The sequence below is a fragment of the Ciconia boyciana genome, chromosome 1 (assembly GCF_034638445.1).
Source record: "Ciconia boyciana chromosome 1, ASM3463844v1, whole genome shotgun sequence".
Lineage (NCBI taxonomy): Eukaryota > Metazoa > Chordata > Aves > Ciconiiformes > Ciconiidae > Ciconia > Ciconia boyciana.
In genome coordinates this window covers 78,822,908-78,848,158 of record NC_132934.1, presented here as the reverse complement: position 1 = coordinate 78,848,158, position 25,251 = coordinate 78,822,908, and the positions used below count along the sequence as shown (strand labels likewise).

Genomic DNA, 25,251 nt, shown 5'->3' with positions numbered 1-25,251 from the left:
ATAGATTTGATACTGTAAGATTTAGCAAACATTTGTGAAACTCTGAGGCCTTGGAGCACAAAGGGCTATGAAAACATTGCTGTGATTGCCTTAAAAATTAGGAATCAAAACGTAAAAATCACATTACATTGGGAAAAGGAATTTCAAGACTGCAGCCTTATCTCTGACTTTCTCCCTGCATGCACCTTTGTCCCTATGTAGGGAATACAGTGCACTTACCCTACAGATACCACCTGATATTTGGTCCTTTATGTTGGTCAGGTATGCACTGGGGAGCTCAGTGGTATAGCCAGCAGTTCGAAGTCTACCCTCTCTTTGCCCTGTACATGAAGGTGATATAGAGAACTCAGATTTGGACACTCCCATTTTAAATATGGGTCTTTGTAATCTGTATCTCTGTATAATGTAACTATAGATAGGAACTGCAGTCAAAGGGTCTGTAAATGCCAGTAAAAATATTTTGTGAAGGGAGGACTTCAGACTTACTCTTGCAAAACACGTTTTTTCAGTGAGTTTTTACGGCCATCGGTTCTATTAAAAAAATTGTTTTTTACTGGGAGCTCTAATTAAAACCAACAATATGATACGGGTTGACAATGTGTATTTCAAGACATCTCCTCTCATTTGCTATTCCCTAATTAATCCTAAATGCGAAAAGTTTTTGAGGGTTTTTTCACAGTGGGACAATAATCTGATAATAAGTATTCCCTATCCATCAAAGCTCTCAAGGCAGTACCCAATTGCCACTCAGGCTTTCAGGATATAAACATATCCTGTGTAGCTGTAAGCTTTGCTGAATCAGGCGCTGGGCATTATACGGTTTCATACTATTGTCCTTGTTCTGAAAGACATATCCTCTTTTGACACAAAACTCACCTTTTCTTTTTAGGTAGGATACAGTTTCCTTCATTACTGGGGGGATTAGTTCGCCTTTATTTTTGTCCTTGATACTGTTAGGGAAAAAAAAAAACAATGAAAAAGTAACAGCCTTTAAATGCATTGATAGACAAAGAGTCAAAACCAAGACAGAACAGTCTCAGCAAAAACCTGAGTGATATCTGAGAGCATATGTTAAATTCCACAAACTAAGGAGCCTGCAGCAAACACAAGAGTCCTCCACAACTCTAACAGGCTCTGAACAAGCCATTGAAACAAGTGACTTGGACTTCTATTCAAAGAGCCATTCCTAAAGACTTTCTTCTTGCTAGAAAAGCTGTATAACTGCAACAGCGCCGAGTAATAAATAAGTGCTATTTATTGTACTGAAGGGGAGTCAAGGACAGAGCAGCAGAATAATGTTCCAGGCTAACTTTGCCCCTACTTGAGATTGGTTTTGCTCTAGTTTTGTTCCCCTCGCTTGGCGTGCTCCAGCAGGGCTGCATTTAACCATGATGCAGTGATGGCAGTGGTGGTGGCTCCGATTGGATTTGGATGGACGCCGTTGGTGGAATGGCGATTCAAGGCAGCTTAGAGGCAGGCGAGGAAGGAGTATGCAGCGAATGCTTCACAGTAAGTCTTGATCAAGGGGTGCTGCAAGTTTAGGAGCCTTTTATCATGCAGATTTTTCTTTGTCATTTGTCTCTTTTTAAGCCACAGTGTATGTATAATTAAAAGGATATTGTACTATTTATTTTGAAGGCAAAGTGGTGCAGCGAGATTATTAACGCTTTGAATGATTCCCATGAAATGAGATTTCTTTCTCTTTCATGAGTGAACAGTTGAGGCAAAAAAAAAAATCGAACATACCATTTTCTTGATCTAGACAGCGCAGAAAATTCTGCAATTATCTTCCTTATTTAAAAAAAAGTCTTTGGCAATTTAAAAAGTATAACAAAAGAGATGGTCAGTATCTGCTGAGTATTCTGCTACATTTTTATAGTAATCAACCACAAAATAAAGGGCCAATCTCAGATTTTAAAGTAGACGTAATGTATATTTATGTGTACGATTTCATATTTGATATTTAAAAGGTGACCAGCTTTACTGACAAACTCTAAAGCACCAGCACAAAACAGCACAGAGATCTTTGACTGTATCATGAGAGGCTGCAAATGCTGCAGCTCATCCACAGAAAATGCAAGATGTTTATACAACATGTAACATAGCCTTAACCTAGTGTTGCTAGCTGAGGTTGCATCTGCAGAGGAGAATGATTCTTAGAGTCTTTCTTTTCCAAGTACTGTGATTTCTTCTCTTTCTGTCTAGGCTTGCTTATTACTTTATTAACATAAAACAACTGATAATAACTGGAGTGTATTTGATACAACTTCTGTAACATTGTTGCATGGAATGAGCAATCCAGGATTATATTTTGTGTTTAAACTACACATAAAAACTAGTTTAAAATCATGGAGGAGTAGGGAAATTGTCAAATCCTCCCCTCTCCCTCACATTTTCTCTACGCCTATGAAGGGAGTTAGAAGAGGATATGCAGACTGGTTACTTTTGGACCTCCAAGCTTAGGGAGGTTATTCACCCCAGCTTCACATATGGGGGCGGTGGGGTCGTTCCTCCAACGGGAGGACTCAGAGCAGGATCCTGACTTCGGTACTGAATCACCCTGTGGTTTTGCCTTACTCATAAACTGACAGGGGAATATACTTCATGCTGTTCAGTCATTCAGCCATCAAACATTTTGATCTCATTCATCACTCCAGGAACACAATGCTGAGCCACCAGTGCCACTTCTTCCAGTTGCAGTTTTGTTGCCCACCCAGTCCTACTCTTCCTCTTCCCTTTTTTTCCTCTTTCATGTCTTGCATGTTATTTCCCCAGGTGCTATGTAAAACAATACAACTTGTTATATGATTGCAAAAAACTTGTTAATCCAGCTCCCAGAGCTCCTTCTACTATTTCAAATACCTAGACCACCCTGCTGTTTGAAAGGAAATAAATTGTTCCTTCAGCTGCAGAATTAATGAAGTTGATCTGCTATGGATTCGTATCCTACGTCCTACCTGTTTCCTCATCATAGTAGTCCGAGATAATTTCCTTATGTCTTCTATAGCCTCACTTCCCTTACCTAGTATTTTAATTTCCTCTCCTCTTTACCTTGTATTTCCTCATAAGGTAAAGAGTAGCTCATAATTAATCATCATCTAAACACTAACTGGTGCACCAGCAGACCAAAGACAACAGAAAACTGAATTCCTGCTACAGTTTCTATCCTTCCAGCCAATGATTTTTAAAAGCTTATAGTATTTGTGAGAGTTCCACTCCTCTGTCAAATTTGGTTGACATAAGCCCATAGCTCTTCCGTGAACCTAACTAAAAATCAATCAATTGAACAATTTTTTCCTGCTCTTTTTCAACAAAGTATCCATACCAGAATCTAAAGTGTACAAAATTCAATACTGCTCTATGTGTGGGTTAATACTACTTCACGGACACTGCTGTATCTCTATCTAACAGGAACTGTTTAGGAAAGGGGAATTTTCCTTGATGTAAACATACATAAGAGTTTTGATAGAAAATATAGCCAAGTTTCACAGAACCATGTTCTTAACATGGTAATTTTAGCCATTTGACCAAATAAATTCTACAATGTATGCAATGCACTTCCAGAAAGAAAGACTACCAGCAAGGAACGAGTTTAATTCAAATAATCCTAAAGTATCATCTTTTATATGTTAGTAATTCTCATAATTTGCTGCTGCTTGCAAGTACGATCTTCAGATGAAATGATACAACTTCTTGACCTTACACACTGGCAAGGCACCATTAATTCAATATGAAACAGTACTGGACTTGCTGGAGTAATCATTCTCTGCAGTATACCACCACCACGATAATGGCCAGAAGATTTATGACCTGACTTGTAAGACCAAGTCCAACCTCAATCTTCCCCATTACCACAGACATCTTACAACAGCTAAACCAGAGGCCATAAGTGCTTCATGAAAAAAAACCTCACTGACTAGAGAAGGCCATGGCTTGAAATGCTACCAGGACCAATTTTATGACCTAGTCCTCAGAGCAGCATCCTCTTCTTACCCACAGGGACAATCAGGTACCTCTGTAAAATATCTCTCCTAGCAGCAAAATTCTCTCAGCCCCTTTTAGGATATGTATCCCGTCACTCCTAGTCTCTCCTGCTCTTTCCAGCTTCAACAATCTTACAACAGTTTCATGCATGATGGTGACACTGTAGAGCAGAAGGTCAGTGTTAGTGTTACAACCATGCAGGAGTTGTGCAGTGCTCTCAGACCAGCTCCGAGACCCAGATTGTTCTCCCCTCCCCCCTGCCTTCTACCTAGACCCTGGAGAGGAAAAATTAATAACTAACTTTGCTTCAGTACCATCAGCTCTCATACCAGCCCCTGCAAAAGTTGGCCACAGCAAAGGGAACAGAGCCACACAAACACAGAACACGTGAACCCCCCTACCCTGCTCTGAAAGGCAGCTTCTGTATGTGAATTATTTTCTCTCGCAGCAGATCAGTGTTGTATAACAACCCTGCTGCAACAACATAGAACAAAACAGGCAGTGAGACTGTGCAGCCCCATAAATAAATTAGCCTTGCTAATAAACCACACAAGGAAGGAAGTTGTAGGGGTTCTTTGCACAGCATGCAAAGTTGAAATCCCCAGTGAAATGATATCCCCTGGTAAGGGACTAAACAAGAAAAGGGGCTTGGAGATGAGGTCAGTACCAAGGTCAGTGTTCAGGATACCAGCGAGGAAAACCCTGCAGCTTTCAAGGTAAGGGAAAAACACCCCCACATTTCTTTTAGCCTTTCTAATAGGGGAGTTATAACACACTCCTTGTGTGTCAAATAATTTTGTTTCGTGTATTCAGATCAGTACCCTAAACATTTAGGGCAACTTTTATTAAAATTAGTTGAAAGCCTAATTCACTTAAATGGGAACATCATCAAGACTTTAATTTGCTTGGAAGCTGTTACATCTTTATTATTGACAATTTAAGCTCATGGAACCCATTCTCAGCCTCTCCAAAGTTGCACTGATTGTTTTTGCTTTCTTACAGCTGCTCACTCCAGAGGCACCAAATAGCAACCCAGCAGCTTTTATAAATGTTTTCTAATTATTATTGTTACCCATAAATGTGTTTCCCATTTCAGTGTATAAATAGCAAACTGATTATTTACAGCACTTGCTCCTGCTGAGCACTAGTTTATCTGTCAGAGAGGTGAGACAAATAACAGGCTATAATTTGTAATAATAAAACCTACACATCATTTTTCTTTTTCTAGGAAGAAAGATACAGTTTCTGCACTTCTACAATTTTCTACAGGATTCCTGTTTCCCTTGAAAGAAAGGTTCCATTCCCAGTACAATGAAAGAGGTCCTCAAGATAAACGGTATTTTAAAACAGAGTAGGATATTCATTGAAAGTCACATGTAAAGGATTGTTCTGTTTTTGCAACACTGAGGAAAGCTGGGATGCATATATTCATAGCATTTCACAATGTGGGACACAGCGTTCAGTTTACTGGACCTAAGGTGACAGAAAATAATAGGGACATTACTTCAGCTAATGTAAATCAGACTGGCTCAGAGGTCAATGAAATTACCCCGCTATCCTCTCTTTGTGGATCCTGTCAAGTAATCTGCATTTTTCTTGCCTTGTTCAGGATGGTGTAATGAACAGCTGTGCTTTATGATGGACAATGCAAACCGACATTGGAGATCAGGCACTACTATGGGCAATTTGAAATGAGAGATCTCTTACTCTTTCTGCTTAAGAGACGAGCATAACAGAGCATTTCAGTGCACAATACGGTTTTCTGTAACTGATTCACAGATCTGAATCGTATTGCAGCAACACGTCAGATTCCAGAGGGATCTATTCTGGTAAACACAGTAGCCAGGGAGAATGAGTACTCCTCACTATAGGATATATGATTAGTTGCTGCAACACATTATATACCCAATGACTCATTTCTAGACAGTGGACAGTTATCACGAAAGGCCTTTACACATTGTTCTGAAGTGTCATTAAGTATTCTTGGCTGATAATCTTTCTCTCTCTCTGCTTTTCCTCTCCTTTTCATTTTTTCCCTGCTGAGACCTGCTGAGATTTGGTTTAGAATGCATTCTTCCTCCCTGGTCACACATGCACAGCATGCACAAGCAGAAAGATTATGACCAAAAGGAAAGCACCCTGAAATGTTTATGATAACAATTCAACAAGCAAAAGCTGTACAGTTGTGGCAATTTTGTGCATTTTCTCCGCCCCCTCGCCCCAACCATAGCAACAGATAGAAAAACAAAACATTTCCTCTCTTCCCACAAAAGATATTTAATTTTAGATTTTAAAACCAATCAGAGAAAACAGAACAATGTCAATAGATAGTCAAGGTCAACTCTGTGCTCTGTGCTGGAGCTCAGCTGTAGCCTTCCTTGATTACAGAGGCAATTGGGTGCAGCAACAGGGGTTTATAGGAGCTTGCTGAACATACAGCAGAGGACAATGATGCTGCTTGGCCCGTATAGTCTATTACTAATTCCTTCAAAGTGTTGCAAATTTAGGAAGCTTCATTCATGCATTTTAACTGTATTTATCTGATCAACATAAGCAGAGGGTCCCCCAAATTTTTCTTTGCCTTTTTAAACATAAAATCTTTACTAATGGCTTTTAGAATAAAAATCCTACTTTTCACCCTGACACGCAGTGCAAACTAGTGAGGATATATACTGAATAGCTATTTCCTGCTGCTCTACATTTTATGCGTGAAGGTAGCATTGCTGAAAGAACAGAAAAATTGTCTTGCTATATCCACACAATACATGAACATTCTTAGAAATGTCTGGATCTATAAAAGTGATAGCTACTGGTGAGTAACAGAAAGTCATTTCCATAGTATTGTAGTACTCTCCTCTGTCAGTCTCTGATCACTACAAGCTGGGACATTATACCCGAGGAACTACCACTGTACGCTTGCCCTGTTCTAACACCGCTCCCTGCTAACATCTGATATTGCCCTCTATTGGAGACATGATGTGAGGCTTGATAAACCTTTAAACTAGCTCATTACGGTTGTTATTATCCTCACTCTATCTGCACATAAGAAGCCTGAATTAGCAAGTTAGAGAAGGACATAATAAACACTAAACATGCAAACTATCCCACCCATTCTGTGCTACACATTCTTGAGTACCTGTTAAATCCGAGCACGTATTCCCATTAAATTATAACTGAAAAATTAAGTGTGGACAAAATCTCCTCAGGAGGACTGTTCTGTCTGATATCCCCATGAAGGTGAACATTAGTTTCAGTTGTGTTATTTTATATTTTCAAGAAAATCACATAGTTTTTAACATGAGTTCAAACCTCTAAAGGTGCAATTTGGCAACCAGGCAATCCAGGCTGGGGATCAGAAATGCTATGGCAGGACTGCCATTCAGTAAACTGGGCAAATCTGCTCTGTACCCGTAGGCATAAAGAATTAAACAGGGAGACAGCCAATCTTTTTTGGTCCCCCACACTTTATTCTAAAGACATCCTATAAGCCAGCTTTGGATGATTTAACTGCCTTTACTAAGCTCATTTATTATTGTTTGAACTAGCGCAGTTTCAGTGGAAACTTCAGGACAACTTAGTACTAGATTCAAGTTCTAGCTGCAAAGACCAAATTATTGAGTCCTCACAGGAGATCACAATGAGGAAGGTTTTCCACTTCACATCTGTGCCTACCATAAAGTACACGCTTAAATCCCAGACAAGTAAATGTAAATAAAGCTGGATGGACACTTAAGATGAAGTCAGCTTGGTGTGTGTTTGTTTTTTCCTCCCCACAAAGAGTTCAGGGTGACACTGAGGGGTTAAAGAGATCAAATGCAGCCATTTTAAAATCAGATTTTGGATCCTGAGTGGATAGGGGTAACATAAGAAAGAAAAGTTTTGAACTAACCTGATAATAAGCCCTTCAGCTTGCTCATAAATTAAACCCAATTCAGTATAGATAACATTTCAAAGAATTATATTCCCAGCTCTCATAGACCTTCTATGATTTTTAAATGCCCAGTTGCCTTACGTCATTTTGAAAATCTGACTCTACAAGGTTAAAAATGTCTTTGTGAGTTAACGGATTCCTCCAAGATGAGGCACTGGTCCCAGACAGTCATTTATCAGTGTGTAGGTGGAAACTTCCTTCAGCTTCATTTTGCTGTTCTAACAAAACAGGAGTTTTTCCCCCCTGCCTGTTGGACAAAAGTGAGAACCAACACTTAGTTACTTTTTGCTCTTCTAGTTTTTAATTATAGCTCTGGAAAGCAAATGTATTAACCAATATAAACTGAGAAAAAAGTTAAATGAGGAAGTGTTACCAGAGGCAGCATTACCCACTGCTTTTAGGGAAGCACATTCAAAAGGGTATGGTTTTACCACCTTCCACAGCCAGAAGTCATTGGGATACCATTATCAAACATCTTATCAAATTAGACCACCTATGAAGGCTTTGGACAGATCTCATTCACCAACCTTTTACTGACCGAATAAAAATCATCGTCCCAGAAGTACTGAATCTGATGAAACCCCAGGCCTATGGGCCTTATTGTTTCTTTTCTTAAACTAAAGAAAAAGACTCCATGAGAAACAGTCCTTTAACGACAGTAGCTTTCTCTCAGCAGCATCTGACAGTACAATTTTTACTAACTGTAATGGAATACACAGCACACATATTCCCATAAGTCTATACAAAATAAAATCAGGGTCTCCCTGTAGCGCTCTCCTAAAAATGGAAGAGCCTCACCCAGGAGAAGACTTCAAACCTGCCTCTTTGTTAGACAGGTGGGAGGTCACTGCCATTTTGCCATTACAGTCTACAGACATCATAAAAGGAGAGGGAATTAGCAACAGCAATTCATTCATCAAGATGGAAGTTAATACTTTTTTTTGGTTCAGATTTTAGAAGCTCTCCACACATATCATTCCCTCTCCTCCATTAACTTTACCTTTCTTCACATACACAGTCTAAATTAAGTCCTTTATTTCTCATTTAGAGGTCATAGGAGATTTGTTTAGTTGTGATTTTTACGTGGTGATGCAGCACTGTCTCTTCTGCAAGAGGGAATTTGGACAAGCGTGGGCAAACAGAAGGAATATCCCCGTGTACGTCCATTTCGGACACCCGAGCGCTGTGAACTGCACCCACACAGGGAGGGTGTCCGTCCGTCAGCACCTCCATCACCAGTGCTGGAACTCTCTGGGTCAAAAGTGATAGTAATGCCTCGCTCAGTGTTTCTCCACCCACAGATCTTGCACAGAAAAGCTCTTTGTACATAGCCACCCTTTTTACACTTGGGAAAGGACATGGTTTGCTGACGGTAACGCAGCTGGAAAGCAGTGGAGCCAGGAAGGGTGGCCACCACACCCTCACCACATGCAGCCCAGCAAAAGACACTGTTTACTGTTCAGGCAGAGTCAGAGAAATAAAATATGACTAGCAGATGGTAAGAGTGGCACACAACATGCTGTCTGATCACATAAGCCTGCGAGAAGTTCGATAGAGCTGCTTGAGCAGCCAGGCTGGGCTGGAGGCAAGTGACAGTGTGCCCGGATGCCTGCAAACAGTCCTGGTTTTACTACTGCAGCAGCGGCATAAAGCATTGTCCTTCTTAATGACCCAGTGGAGCCCACCTAAAAGATATTCTCTGAATTAGGGAAGTGAGTTAGCCATGTTTCAAGTGTTAGGGTGAACTCTAAAGAGGTATCATAAAAGTTAATGTCATAGTAGCTCTTACACAATAGATATTGATTGTTCTAATTTCAGGCCTTCCAGAGAGGACTAATGCTTAACATTTAAACAGGAGAAAATTATATTTTATATCTCATTTACAGCTGAATCATTAGAACCAGAAAAATAGACTGGGGGTGGGAGGAGATTCGACAAATGTCCATGTATCAGACAGCCTAAATTGCCTTTGCTGAATGTGAACAATATTCTTCGGCTGTTTTTGAGAAGGATGCCATAGAAAGATGGTTTTCCATAGCTCTCAGAAATGACAGAAATGACTGTAGGTAGGGAGCTAGAAGGTTTTGCAGGTGTTTTTTTTGTTTTGTGGTTTGTTTTTGGTTTTCTTTTTTTTTTTTTTTTTAACCAAAATTGAATCTCGCAAATACTATTGCCATCCCATTCCTTCTGTAAAGTAAATAATTTTTTATACCACATACAGTGCTGTAATCTATGTAAACAGCTGTCAGGGCATTTCTGGAAGAGAGTGATTTTATTCACTTCATAAAACTCTGATCAGAACAATATGTGAGCAGCAAAACAACAATATATAAAGGCTCAAGCATCCATTTTAGCTTTATGCAGCCATTTTGGAGCCTGAAGCTTTGTTTTGGCTTTGCTATCCACCATCTAAATATCTCCAAAACACTTTCATACTGCCAGCATCCACCAGCAATAGATTAGCTTGGGGCTCTATCATATATGGGCAAATTTCTGTCCACTGCGAGAAAAACTGTGCAGCCGTGCTAGCACTAACTACCACAAACATACTGTAAACATGAAGACCAGGCAGATCACTGGGAGTGAGAGACTTGTCCTGAATTCATAAAACCTATGTCTAGCCTCACAGTTCCGTGGCTTTCAAAGAGAATGAGAAACTAAACATATAATAAACAAAATATTTGCAGACGTTCTGTCCAGTGAATCTGCACATTACAGAAGGCTGCAGGGTATAGAAATCTCATATTTTAGAAATCTCGTGGCTTACTATTGCAGGCTGACTCCAAATTGCTGGGTAGGTAGAGGTGGCCGTGGTGGAGGAACCTTAACTACAGGTGGCAGTTTTCCCTTCTGTTTCCTCCGAAGATTTTCATCATGTCTGCAAAAATCAAGAAATCATTGATTTTCTGTACACCATGGCTGACAAACTGTATATATGAACAGCTACCAGTCTTGCTCATGATGCTGATCTCCTGACAATAGTCTATATGCTGCAGGTCTTACAGAACTTGCATTTAATTTAAGCATTAGGGAAATGTGTAAGTAGTATTTGTGGTAGAATACTTAAGCAAGATATAGAAGAGCTCTTTTGCTTCAGCCAATGGAGTATAGTAATAAATGTGTCCAAAAAATAGGAACACACTATAATTTAACAGCAAAATTCAAATATATTTCCTACTCAAAATACACCTCCCCTTTCTTTGGCAACCATGCAATCCAATTTATAACCTTAGAGCTGTAAGGTATTTTTTGTTATTCCATATTTACACAAAAGGTGTGTAAAAACCCACCAGGCATCAGTAACAGCCATAATCAAAGCTTCCAGTTACTTTCATTCAGCAGTGACATAAAATCACTTCCTGTCAGTACATCAAAGCATTTCCATGTACAGCGCTCTGTCGAAAAGACTGTTATTGATACTAATACTGGCACCTGACAGTTGCAGCCCTATGCATTTCTTTCTTTTCCTCTCCTGCCCCCTCTCCAATAATCCTCCCTAACACACATACACGCATGATACAAAAGTAATGAATCCGCTAACAATAGATGTATCCATAAAGTTTAAAATCAATCAACACTTTGCTGACTGGGAATGCTCTTAGCAAAAGGAAGTTACTTAATCTGTTACAATACGCAAGCAAAGAGGTCAGGATTATATTTTTGCCCATGAACATTACGTGATACTCATAAGCAGTAATGACATGGATTGGTTTTGCTAACACTCACACAGAAGCTGCAATTATACTAAGAAAATGTTCCACAGCTGAGATGGAGATGTTCCAAATCTGTAGAAAACTATATAGCGTTCTCTTCTCTAAACACCTGACGCACTTCAGCACGTCTTTGATGGCAATGCAGCTTTCAGAATTAAATCCAGCCAAGCACAAATAAGTAAATTAGACTTCAAATCATTGAAGAAATAGGATTAGATTCTGCTTGGAATACAGTGAACAGGATGCAACTCTACCTGAGAAAAGTTGAGACAACATATTTTAAACTTGCCACGTACCGGATGACTTCTTGAGGGATATTTAGCTGGTCATATTTGAGATGCTCTCTCAGGTCACTTAAATAGTTCAAGTAGGTGATTTTTTTCCCAAACTTATGGCTAAAAAAAAAAAAAAAAATTAATAAAAAAATCACAAAGTAGTATAAAAATCAGCATGGGAGGAACATTTATGAAGGGTTTAGTTTCTATTACAAAAATGTAAGTGCTGATGCAACTCAAAATTAGACTGTAATTGAAGCAGCAGGAGACATAAGATGTATTTCATTTCATATGATCAAACATATACAGTGCATGCCTGAGAGTCTGATTTGAATAAAAATAACTGACTTCCATCTGAATGTTTTGTGATTTGCATAGATATGAAAAACACTGCTTTAAAAGCCACTGAAAAACAGCTTTCACACAGCATTAGAAAGCTTACTAAAAGAACTGTTAACTTTGGAGAAAATGTTACATGGCCAACAGAACAACATGTTTGTGTTATTTAGGTATTCCTCCCTGCCAAAAGACAAAATAAGGGGGCTGTAGACACAAACAATAAAGTAGTAAGTGACAGGCGAGATTTTCAAAACGTGGATAATGTATACCCTTGAAGTGTTGGGCCGTCAGCTTTATCTATTTTGAAAAGGGTTGGATAGCTTCTAGGAAACATCTTGAATAATAAGGTTTTTCTATGAGTTGCACAAAACAGATTTCCAAATTTGAAGCACCAAGTATCACTAGTTAGGTCTTGAGTTTCAGCCAGAATATACTACTTAGAGGCTGAGGTGTTCAAACAAGGTTCAGCGACACATTTACACACATGGTCTGAAACAATTTCATATTTTTCCACAACACAAAATATCTGTCCTGTAATGAGGTGTCAAGCAAAATAATAGGTGTTTATCATAAGAAGTGTACTTTGCTGCAACTTACTTTGATAGTAAAACCGGAGAAAAATTCTCTTGCATTAATGACTTTATCCCTGTACTGTCAAATACACATACACACACTCCCTCTAGTGGGAGATGGTACAAATATAAGTCACTTCAGCATTTTCGAACCTTTAATTGAAATAAGCTAAAGTTTGCTAACAGGCAAGCGATTTTGGGACACTGATGGGTATCAGTCTGTGTGTGTACAACTCCAGAGCTCTTCAGTGTGTCTTCTGTCCAAAACAGCCTGCGATTTCAACATCTTACCTAAGCCACGGGCTAGCACAGAATTCTCTGTAACTAATCACCTCGGTAATACATGACATGTTACAGAACACATAATTTGTAACTAAGTTGTGGACAATTAGGAATTATTGCTGTTCCTTAAAAATGCCACATCACCACCACCACCTAAATGTATATTATTTTGATAACAGATGGGTGGCTTCTGTTAGCTCACACATAGAAATGTGCTGCTCTTACAGGTTTTTTGCAGTTTGGAAAAATATGTGACTTAACCCATTACCTTCTTGCTCATCTCTTTTGGGACTGGAAAGGAGATCAATCAACTTCTGAGGCTTGAAAAAATTTCAAGTATTTACATTTTCTTAAATACTTTCAAATACAAGTATGCTAAAATACTTATTACTTTTGTTCTTCACTCTAATACTTCTGTCATTTGTCCAGTTCTTAGCAAACACATTGTTCATGTAAAAGTACTTAGGCCATGTGCTAACAGGTACCAAATGTACTAACAGACCTCTGAAAAATAAATACATGTTTCTTGATAATGAAATTTATTTTACATCTATTGGAAACACTAAAAATGAGTCTGGGCTATAATTCAGCAAAGCTAGGAAACAGAAAGTCCAGAGGATTTTTCTCCTTTCTTTTTGAGAACTTTGATTTAATATTGACACTTAAATAAAAGCATGATTTGCTAAAATAAGATTATTCTAAACTGGGAGGAAAAGGTACTGTGAACAAGTTTTAAATTGTACAATTCTAGTAAATTAACAATGTTAATAAGTTTTAGCATTCAATGAGAGTACAATTTAGGCAAATTGTACATGGGCACTTTCATACTTCAGTTTTAAAATTATATTCTTACTTTTTCCTTTACTTGACAAACCCAAACTTGAGTCAACCCAAACCACAAATGCATGTGAGCACTCAGTAATTAAACCATTTTAAGCAGTAAAGAGGGTTTTTTTCCTAGCTTCAGCTAATTCCTGCATTCTGGCTTATGGACCTTTTCAGAGTTTACTTATACTTTCAATTATTTTGTCTGTGCCAGTGTACAAGTATCTTTGCTTCTATTGGTCACATATTTTAACAACAGAGAGTAGAGTGTTGCTAAGTTAGAATCAAATCAAGTATCCAGGTACACACTGGCAAAAGTTGAGCACAAACAAGAACAGTCAATCCTGATGAAAGCAGGGTGTTCAGAAGGTCAAGATGATGATGCATCTACGATGACAAGCCCTGGTTTGAATTTTCTGTGCTAGATATGAATGCTTAAGCTTATCAGGATCACCCATTTTCACATCCAAAGTAAACAAGGATTTAATTGCCAGTGTATCATACTGTTCCAAGAAAAAAAGTATTCATCCTATTTACATAGACATAGTAAGATCCAAGGAAAATGAGTATTTGGAACAGGTACCTGTAAACTTTTCTTTTGTAAGAATTAGCAGCCAGTTATTACTTTAAGTCAAATAGCACAGCATGGCTCTACTGAGTGTGTTAATATGCACAGACCAAAAACCACTGGTGTCCCAAAACCACTTGGCTGGAGCTATTCCCAAGGAGCTCTCAGCTGCCTCTGAGAAAGAAGTTGGTTTCACCTCAGTCTTGTAATGTACATCAAGAGTTCTTCTGATTTTATTGGGTTTTTTTTCTAGAAAGCTCTCCATACCCATCCTACAGCAAATCAGGAAAATAAAAATCCATCCCCATTCCTGAGGTACTATCAGCTACTGGACCTCCTGCTTCTGTCACACTTTTCTCGCCATTGGTCTACATTCTGGATCTCTGGCATTTATTTTACTGCCAGTTGAAATAAAGATCTGTAGTCAGTCATCTTGTTTCAAAAACAGCATATTCTGGAAGGATTTTTAGCTGTAATTACATTTTCACATGCTTCTCAAGTTCTGATATGTCTAGAAGTTACTTCCCCTTTCTAATAAATTAGCTTTCTACCAGTCAGAATTGAATCAATTGCAAGTTACTGTAATGGACATTTTTAGTTGGTTCATTATGGCTTCTCAAGATAAGCTGTTTTAGTCCTTCAGCCCTGAGGATATTCATAATATAATCTGCAAAATGTTAGAATTACTTTGAAAGTTTCAGAAGTTCAGGAGCAGAAACTAAGAAAGCCCAACCATCCTGGCACTTGGCAAAATCTGCCCATTGTTGCCAGTTCCTTGTGGAGAGCATCAATTTTTACTGTCGTTGCCGGTTCCTTGTAGATGGCATCAATTTTTACCATGCAAACAAAAAGAATGCACCATTAAAATACATCTACCTTCACCATTATACCCTCCACCTCAAATTCGTATGGGCACTTCAGGGCTTATCCATTAACTTTGAATACACAAGTAGTATCATTCCTATTCATCTCAGCACTTGAGATCAGACCGAAGGTTAACCATTTATTATCTGCTTTTACTGTACCACCTAGTAACTCCAGTCACGGACCCAGTTCTATTGTGCTAAGTGTTGTCAAAGAGGACAAAAAAGTCATTCATGGTCCACAGAATAACTATGTTTTAAAGTGATATTTACTTTAACATACTAGTAAAACTACTATGAATTGAGACCCGCTCTTCTTAGAAAGAAAAGAACTCTACCCTATTATTCATACCCAAGCTTAAGCTCACCTTACTCATTAGTTCAAGACAGTTTAAATGGCTATTGTGCTGTTACCTGACACATTTTACCTCAAGCCCTTTTAAAAGTGACTTATTAGAGAAGAAACCATCCTTAAACTAAACGGGAAAATGCGTTGAATAAACTGCCAAGTACCTTATAAGAGGTTTAAAGATATTCCACAGAATTTTTATGAAGTTGGTTGGATGTACAACATAGAGTGCTTTAAGGTTTTTCTTATACCTAGGAAAAGAAAATGAAATTGTTAGAAGACTTTTGATTATCATAGACGGTAGAACTGAATAGCTACAACTGAATGGGAGGTATTATTACAGGAACATTATACATCATTCTTTTCAAATACATTAAAAAGACCTAATTCAGAAGAAACTGAATGTAAAACAAAAAAACCAAAACCCAATTTAAAAAAAATGGTCAGTTTTTATGATACAATAGTAGGCCAAGATAACACTATTACGTTCCTAACCAATGTCTGCTGTCTCACAGATTTAGTACCAGGGGGACAGAAGGGAAATTAGGCAACTTGAAAAAAATTGAGAAGAGAACAAAGAGTCTACAAAAAATTCTGGGATATAAAAAATTACTTTCCTTCATCTCCCTTTATTTTCTGCTTACAGGAATTTCAAGTTGGAGAAAATTTCTAAATTTTCATATGTAAAATTTACACCTGATCTTTTATCTTTACCACTACTTTTGTCTTGCTTTGCTAGTAATTACTGAAGGCGAAGCCAACTGCAAGCTGTTTTATCCTGGATGGTCGCCTTTGTACAAAACAAAAACCTGTCTCCATTATAGCATTGCTTGATTCTACAATGTCATATCATGATACATAAACAATAGATTCCAGTAGGCTGAAACTGAAATGGAAATCAGACTGCACAAAGAGACTACTCTTATTGAACGTTATTGCAAAATGAAACTGAGAAACACATAATGAAATATCCTGCTTTTATATATAAATTGTTGCTTATTACTTTGCCAAGTTTGCTTCCCTGTAGGGAGCATCCCTCCCAAGTGTTCACCATTCATTGTTAGAAAAACAATGATCATGGAAAAAAATGATCATAAACTCCTAAGAAACACCCTCTTGTAACAGGTTATGGTAAGAGGGGAAAAAGGGACCCACTCAGCAATTACAACAATTTTTCCTTTTGGGTTTTAATTGGGCCCAAACATCTTTGAATTAAAAAGCCATTGTTTTCACCAAGCCACTGTCATGCACAAGCAAACAACTATCCCTGTGCAATTGGCACCACTGTGGATAAGAACCCAAATGAACAGTAAAAACTAACAAGCAAAACACCTGAGTTGCTTTACTGAAGTTTCCATTTTAAGTTTGTTTTGTACCCTGAAGCAATGGGCATAAGCCATTACTTCTGTGGAAGTTTATGTACTTCATAGTTTCCTAGATTACAATTAAATGCCCACAAGACTTCATTGAGCCTTTGCTGTAAACCTTCAAAGCAAGATCTATTCTTTTGAAACTATTCCTGTTGAACATTTGCTTTCATGATGCCAGCTAATTACTATCATCCCTTGTACTCTCCTTTGTTCTTTCTTTCCTTTGACCCCCAAAACATACACAAGGAAGAAGTCTGAAAGGTGCTATTTTTTTTTTCCCTCTGCCTAGTACAGAAGAACATTTGTGTTGGGCTGTGAATATTGCTTTGAGCTTCTCAATGACAGTATGCTAAGAAGTTCCAACTGTGAATAAAATGATGCCTAGTTTTGCCCAGCTACCTGGGCTTCTCTGTTCCTCTTTGGTTCTCCTGCTTTCTGGGTCAGGGTGGGGGAAGAGAGAAAACAGATTTCTGGCATAAATGAGAGTGACTTTGTGCATTTGAGACATATGCATGTCAGAAGGCAACAAAACTGAAGAAGCTATTACTCTCATACTGCCTCTCCCCATACGGCAACTGTGAATTTGGCTTGGGATTCTCCTATAAAGAAAACAGTACGGTAGGGTAGGCTTCCAACTCCATACAGTGCTTTATTTTCAGGAATTGTTAGTGCACAGCAAAACACAGTATTGTAGTCCAAATCTCTCACCAAAGACAAAAGATTCTTTACCTTTCTTCTCCTTTACCCCATCCCAGAAAAAAACAGATACGTTGTACCAACCATATACAGAAACCTACTAGCAAAACCAAAAAGCTTTCTCAGTCTGTTGCTGAGTGGAGAGCAGTATCTCATGAAAGCAGTTAGAGGCTTCCCACTGCAGCTCCAAGGGCTGCTATGCACAACCTCATCTTCTTGCTTAGTGGGTTTTAGAGTTTCAGGAGGTTATTGGGTGGTATTCAAGAGTCTGAGCTCTGGCACTAGGCCACCAAAAGGTGGTGTGCAAATCTCAACTTCAATTTTCAAAGCAGGGTATGCAGTCCTGTGAAATGCTCAGGCATTTATATCCCAGTCTAGTCTAGAAACACCCAATAATTTTTTTCACGGGATCATTTATGAGATTTGCCTCTTGTTCCAGCTCCAAAATGGAAAAAATCAGACATGTATGATCCATCCCCCCAAAGTGCACAGGCACATACACTCTCACTATCAGGAAAGAACTATTTGTGTATGTTTTTTGCTTTCAGTCATGTTGCCCTCTTGAGGCCAACTTACAAACAAGTAGATCAAGTAACAACTTGCAAATAAGTCTGACTTCAACAGGAACTTTCAGCTCCACTGGTAAGCATGCATTTTCAGAGAATAAACATCAGAACTTTAGATTCCACTATTAAAATGCTATTTATCTAGGAGCTTTGGCCTTGACTGCACCCTAACCAACTAAAACATGAAGTCATGAGCTATAGCCATTGTTACTCCAAAGGTCAGGCATATATGAGCACAGCAGTCCCTTGGGGCTTTACGTATAACAACCAACGAATGCCACAAGGATTGTGAGGTACGGACTGTTAAAAACTAATCTTTCCTTTTTTGTATACAACCTAGCCTTGGGATGATCAAAGGTTCAAACACAACTGTGAGGTAATTGAGAATGATGACTAATAAGGTGTCACAGGTATCTTGTTAAATAGTGCACAGAAAAGGCAATGGCTCTTGGTTTTGTACCCAAGGCTTTTTATAACTTTGGGTAACCACTGCAGCACTCAGGCCATTCCTTAGTACTGCAGAGAAGACACTTACAAGAGAACCAACAGCACCAATAGCATTACAAAAATTTGCAATGGCAAAATGAACTCAGTCAGCTGCAGGCAGATCAGGAAAGATCCTCTTCCTTCACAGAAGTTACACAATGCAGTGCAGTGCAGACACTACACAATCGAAAGAGTAAACCAAGTATTTGAGGCATACTTCCTGTCAAATTCTTTGTAGGCTGTTTGTAACCATTTCAGAGATGGTTTATTCAGACTCTTCAGGCCATAGTGAAAGTAGACAACTGTATAATCACTCTCTACGTACTGGTCCAGAGTATACTTTAAGTACCTGAGGAGAAAGATAACATTTTAGTTTTAAGACAGTTTATTGGATGATATTTTTAAAGCAGTAATGGGGAAAGAAAATGTGCTATTTTTGCACCGAACACTAGTGACTGCAAATTCACGTTTGCTTCAAGGTATTTATCTAACAAGTTCATCTTGCTCTATTGACAGTGTTGCCAGTAATTCCACATCACTGCAAAGCCTGAAATTTGAAAGAACATATTTAGTTACAAAAACCATGGTGCTCGTGAATCATTAAAAGATGAAGACAAATATGGGACTGTGTTTTCCAAGAAACTTTTAAATAGATGCATTTTAACTGACTGTTATTTTTCTTTCTTCTGGTCTTTGTAAATTCCCCCCATTTAGGCAAGCAAGCAATGTCATTTTGACTTTTCAAAATAATACAGAATAAATCTTGGGTTTTCCTCTCAATTTAAAACTTTTTAAATTCTTGAAAAATCCATTAGCCCTAATTACTGCCAATTACAACTTGTTACTGTAAACTGTTTTCTTGAATATATTTGCCTTTCCCTTGTTTGTATTGTGGGGACTGTGTTCATAGATCATTTCCCTCAAAACTAAAGAACTATACTACTTATCCCATCTTGAAATAATACTGCATGTTTTATAAGCAAATTTCTGTGTGTTCATTCTTTTATCATATAGTTTAAGATGCTTTTCTCTTCCCTTTCTCCTACAATTGAGAACACTGCATGGCCTATTACACAGCTCAATGATTCAAATAAAGCAATGATGGAGGAGTACAATCTGGCCTCATCTCTTGCTGTGTCAGATTTCAACTTTCTCATGTCATTCTCAATGCTATCTTATTATTCTGTGACAGAGCCCCAGCTATTGCTCTTAATTGTATGTAAGCGATTTTCATTCAGTAAAATAGATAGTCCCATGTGCCATTTGTTAGGCTGTGGCTATCTGCAAGTATCAAGGCCACTTTGACTATCCACCTTTGCATGAAAAAGCACAAAACTTCACTGTTACACTGTATGCCCACAGTCTCATTTATCTGCTTATTCCCTGAGCATACTGTAAATCTCAGACTGCAAATAGCCTGGGACAAGGACTGCCACTGCAATTAATATAATGCTGTTTTGATCCCTGACTTAAGTATTAAAGGTATTTTAGTGGAAGAAGTAGCAGTAACAGTCATTCAAGACTTTTTTAAAAAGAGTTCGAAATTAAAATATATCTAAACAGATATTCTTACATACAGAGTGCCTTGTGTTTTATTTTATAGCGTGCAAATTCCTTGGCACATTGCATCTAGAAAGCCTGTACTTCTAAAAATAATTGAGAGAGTTTTGTGGGCATAAAATAACCAGTATTTTTGTACAGTCAATTACCTGTTCCAAGGCTGTAACAGAACTGCAGGGACATTACAAAAGCTTTACCAAATCAATTCTTTAAGTGATTTCATCACAAAACACCTACCAATCTGAGCCTATTCTGCAGTTTTTCCTCAAAACTCAACATCTGGGTCTAATTACTCCAAAGCAGATCACTCGACAGTTATATTGCTAGCTTCACATTCAGACACCTGCCTTCAGTTCTCTCTTAGCACAGACTTTCCAAGTGAATTTGATGTGGGCTCAGATACAGGAAAACATGTAAGCATTCAAGTCCAGAAGAGTCTGAGGGCTGGAAATCCTAGTTTCATCAAGGTGCCTCCTCGCAGAACTGAGGAAGAGTTCTTAGGTCTGGTAGCAACGTGGTTTGTCACACTCCTTTCTTTAGCATTTCCTATTAATTGGTGCAGATGAGGAGCTGACTGGTGAGGCTCTTCCTCCTAGGTGCTAACACTCCCTCTATGCTACACAGGAAGCTATGGGTTAAAGCTGTGGAAATACCCTAGCTGTGAAGAGCATACAAATGAAGCAACATGGTTTCAAAAACACCTCTTAAATAACCTGCCTTCTAATCCCTCTGTTTCTGAAAAGTTGAGATAACAGCACTTAGGTCCTTTCAAAGGTGGTGGGTACCGACGGTTGAAAGGTGCTCAAACATTTTGGCAATGGAGGCTGTACAAGAGCTCCAAATAGGTTTAAAATGCTTAATAAGGACAGGACTCTCACAGCAGAACAGATCTCCTCGTAGTGACAAACTACAAGGAGTGACAAACTACAACCATGTCCTGGTACCTTGCTGCAGCAAGTTTATAAGGAAGAATGTTGTGATTTTACATATTTACAACCTCTTTTAACACAAAAAACCAAACATTACAAAATGAGATACATCTAAAAATGTTAAGCATAGTATACTGTACATAATGCAGATCTTTTTATAAAAGAGGAAAACCACTAAGATGTAAATAACTAAACAATGCTCTTGCTGAGTGATTTAGGAGACAAAGTATAGCACATTAAGACAAACACTGCTATTCATGAGAACATATGTACGGACCACTAAAATACCAGAATTACTCTTTCATCGGTCCTCATCATAAATTCAAATTTTTAAATACTATCAGAATTAATTAATAAAATCAAGGCAACAAGTTAATTTCAGTACACGGTAAATTGCTTCTTCTAGTCAAGATTCCAGGTGAAGTAACTCTGGCAGTTTCATCCACATCTCATTCACTTAATATTAACACCAGTAGGTCTTACATCCTTTTTCATTTCAATCCCTGCCTCCTGCTTCTCCTCCCTGAAAGCTCATTCACCTGGAAACAAGCTAATAGAAGTTCACATATAAAATGTAAAGTAGTCCATGCAGGAGATTGAGAGAAACTTACTCCAGCAGTCTGGTGTGATTGAGCTGATGGGAGGGGGGCATACGGCAGCAACTGAAGGTAATCACCTTCCTTCCAGAATTGTCATCACCTAGTGAACAAAACAGTTAGTAGAGACAACGCTCATTTACTTATGCAGTGGGACGTCAGCAATCTGAAGGAAGGGCTTGTACTTTCTGATATTTGGGGCTACCTCTGTATTTCCCATCGTTACTCAAAACATACTGCAAAACTTCACTGTCAAATCACGTTGCCTACAGAAAGCAATTTGACCACCGCTGCAGTGAAATGAAGCAGCTGCTGGGCAAGTGAGGAAGCTCAGCTGAGAAAGTCATATTCAAAGGTGGTTGGTAGTGCTCAGCTCCTGATAGGGAACGTTTAAGTCCTGCAGCAGTCAGTCATGGAAGAAAACAGGCCTGCTTTCCCTAGTAGTCTTGGAAATGGCATGTTTTCAAACTCTTCATGCCTTATTTCTGGAATTTATAAGACTACCGCTATGCCCACAAGCACTTTGGGCATCTGCTTTGTCACACACTTGAGTCAGAATTTTTAACCATCTTAAGCTTTCTCAGATACTCTTTTCCAAAAGCACTGCTACATTTGGATGCCATTTAAAACACAACAAGCAGGGCATACACCTATGCCTTTCACAACCTGGAGATCTCTAAGTGTCCATCCCTTAGTCCGTCTGGAAAAGCATCTATTGTTGCACTCAAGTTCATTTAATCTTTGACTCTGATGGCTTCACCCACACTGCCTGTATAGACAAGGTTTGCGGTCATGCCATGCCCACCCCACACCCAAGTTCCACTATCTGGAAAGCCAGGCGCAGAGGTTAAGTCATGCTCGTACTGAAGGTAACTCGGCACTGAAGACTGCGAGGTGTTAAGATTTTAACATGTATCTACATGAAAGATACCATTCATTTTAAAGCAATAAAGAAACATCCCAGAAAATGTTTAGACTGAATTCATATTTCAGACATTCTTGGTCTAATTTCAATGTTCAAACTAAACGATATTTAATACTTGCTTCTATTGCCACTAAAACTGAATCAAAGTTTGGCTTTGATATCAGTAGCACAATAAAAGTTAAGACTTGGGGGGGTTTTAGATATTCTTTATAATTCTGTTGTTCCCCTTTCACCCCTAATCAAGTAAGTAGCTGTAATGAACAAACAAATTAAAAAAAATAAGTAAAATGGGGGAAGTTAAATCTGTAATGGAGTCACCTAATGAATAAATAAAATCATATGAGCATTTCTGTGAAAACTGGGTAGAAGAGCTTCAGACTACTTCTTAAGCTGTTCTAATTTCTGTTACTGTTGTTCGTTCAAATTACTTGATCTGAACAAACAGAACACTTCCCAGCTTTGCAACCACACATTTTCCATGAAAACCCACCACTGATAGTAATATGCTTTCCTTCTTTCAATTCAGGAAGAGGTGGCTATCCTCACCTGACAGATTCCACACTAAGAAAAAAAAAATCCTGTATTTGCTTTGTCCAGTTCCTACCTAGTTGCGCTCAACAGTACTTAGAGGTCATGATGGGACAGCATCTGTTTAAACCCATTCCATTTTAGGTGCAGAAGGAGAAAAGGGAGGGAAGAGGCGAGATTAACGCTTAATGACTTTTCACCTATGAACATGGACTGGGAGACATCTTCTGCATTATCAGTTCCAAGCCTGTGTTATCACAAGGTACTGTACCACATAATCCTTCCATTGATTTGTTGGGCTCCATCTTAAAAACCAGTTAGGTTTTTCTGTTTCTTACTCCTCCTGCTCACTGCTTTGACAACTAGCAACCTGCTTTCTCAGTTCCAGTCTAAAAGTCATAGCAAATTTGTACAAATTTGCTTGTGTGACAATGACAGCACTCAGTTGAAGCAGTGCTGCTCCTTCAGTACTATTTACCTTCAGTACTTCAGTACTATTTACCATCCCAAAGGACTCTATAGACAATAACCATATCCTCTCTCAGCCTGTATTTTACTGCTTGTAAACAAGTTAGATCTTCTATCTCTTCCCCAACCAACCTAACTATTCTTTACCCTGCCCCAGTGTGAATGCATCTTTCCTAAAGGCGGGTGACAAGAGTTAGATAATAAATTGCAGATGAATATCACATGCAGGACTTAAAAAGATTTCCTAATAATATCAACATCACTGTCTTTACTGAAAAACAAGATGAAGTATTAATTTAGTTTGACAGCTATAGCTGGATTATGTCTGATGGTCACCCCACTCTTATTTCACAGAAGATTGCTTCTCTCTTTTTTTATTTATACAACCAAAGAACCTTTCGCTATTTGCTTTAATATCCTTTAAAGATCTAACTCAGCTTGAATTTTGGTAATTATCACTTTAGTCCTGTAGTTTTGACTTCCAAAACATAGCTTTCTCTGCTGGCTGGTTCTTTCTTCCTGTTCTTTTTTGGCTGACTGCTTATTTTTATTATCTTTCTCAAAGGTGTTTTTCCATCCCACAAGTTCTAGTGTCCCTTCCCACATTAAAAATAAATTCTGGCTCCTGGGATAAATAAGGTGCTTGAGCACCACTAAAGGAAGAATATGCGCAACAACACAATTATATGTACTCAGGTATATCTGTGTATTGTTCTTAAAAATAACTTCAGGAAATAAATTACGGTCTGTTTAAGTGTCTTATTTGATATTCTCAGAGTACTTATAAAGGCATTATAATGTGACATGCATTAATATGAATGATGTACTAAAATTAAATTAAAACATTAATAAAATATTGTTCTCTAAATCATGACTTGTTTGTGAAAAAATTGCTGCGTTACAATGCACTGTAGAATATTTTATTTATTAGTGACAATCATTTTTATGAGCAAAATAAATCTAAGAAAGGCTTCCAGCTAAATTTCTAAATGAGTCACTAATTGTTACTGCTGGTCACATTCGACTGCTTGAATTAAAAGCCAGAAAAAAATAACCAGCTTTATAAAAGACTGTAAACAGATACACTTAGAACACAAATAAACATAATTGTCCAGTTTCAATAATGGGAAAACTGAGGCAAAGAAACTTTCTCAAAATTACCAGCAGAGCAGAGCACCTCGTTCTCCCACCCCGCGCTGCCACACAGGCAACAAGAGCAAACCAGAAAAGGTGACTGAGAACCTCCGCTCCATTAAAAACTAAATAAAGCAGTGCCAGCTTCCCATTAGTGATGACAGTTAATGAAAGGAATGAGGTTGTTCTTTCTTCATAGGCATCAACAATGTTCTGAACAACATCAAATTTTAACATGACACATGAAGTGCTGATGAAAGCAGAGGCAGGCTTCCCCTGCCCTCCACCAGAA

General features: G+C 38.4%; 1 protein-coding gene across 1 annotated transcript in view; it reads right to left on the bottom strand.

The window, feature by feature from the left end:
- The window catches only part of ARHGAP8 (Rho GTPase activating protein 8), a 69,877-nt gene that overhangs the window by 21,270 nt on the left and 23,356 nt on the right, over window positions 1-25,251 (bottom strand). The window contains exons 4-9 of the mRNA XM_072876189.1: window positions 21,920-22,007; window positions 19,037-19,168; window positions 15,866-15,952; window positions 11,925-12,023; window positions 10,683-10,793; window positions 877-950 (exon numbers count right to left, since the gene is read on the bottom strand). Coding sequence (XP_072732290.1) covers window positions 877-950; window positions 10,683-10,793; window positions 11,925-12,023; window positions 15,866-15,952; window positions 19,037-19,168; window positions 21,920-22,007 — 591 coding nt within the window. The remainder of the gene's footprint in view (window positions 1-876; window positions 951-10,682; window positions 10,794-11,924; window positions 12,024-15,865; window positions 15,953-19,036; window positions 19,169-21,919; window positions 22,008-25,251) is intronic.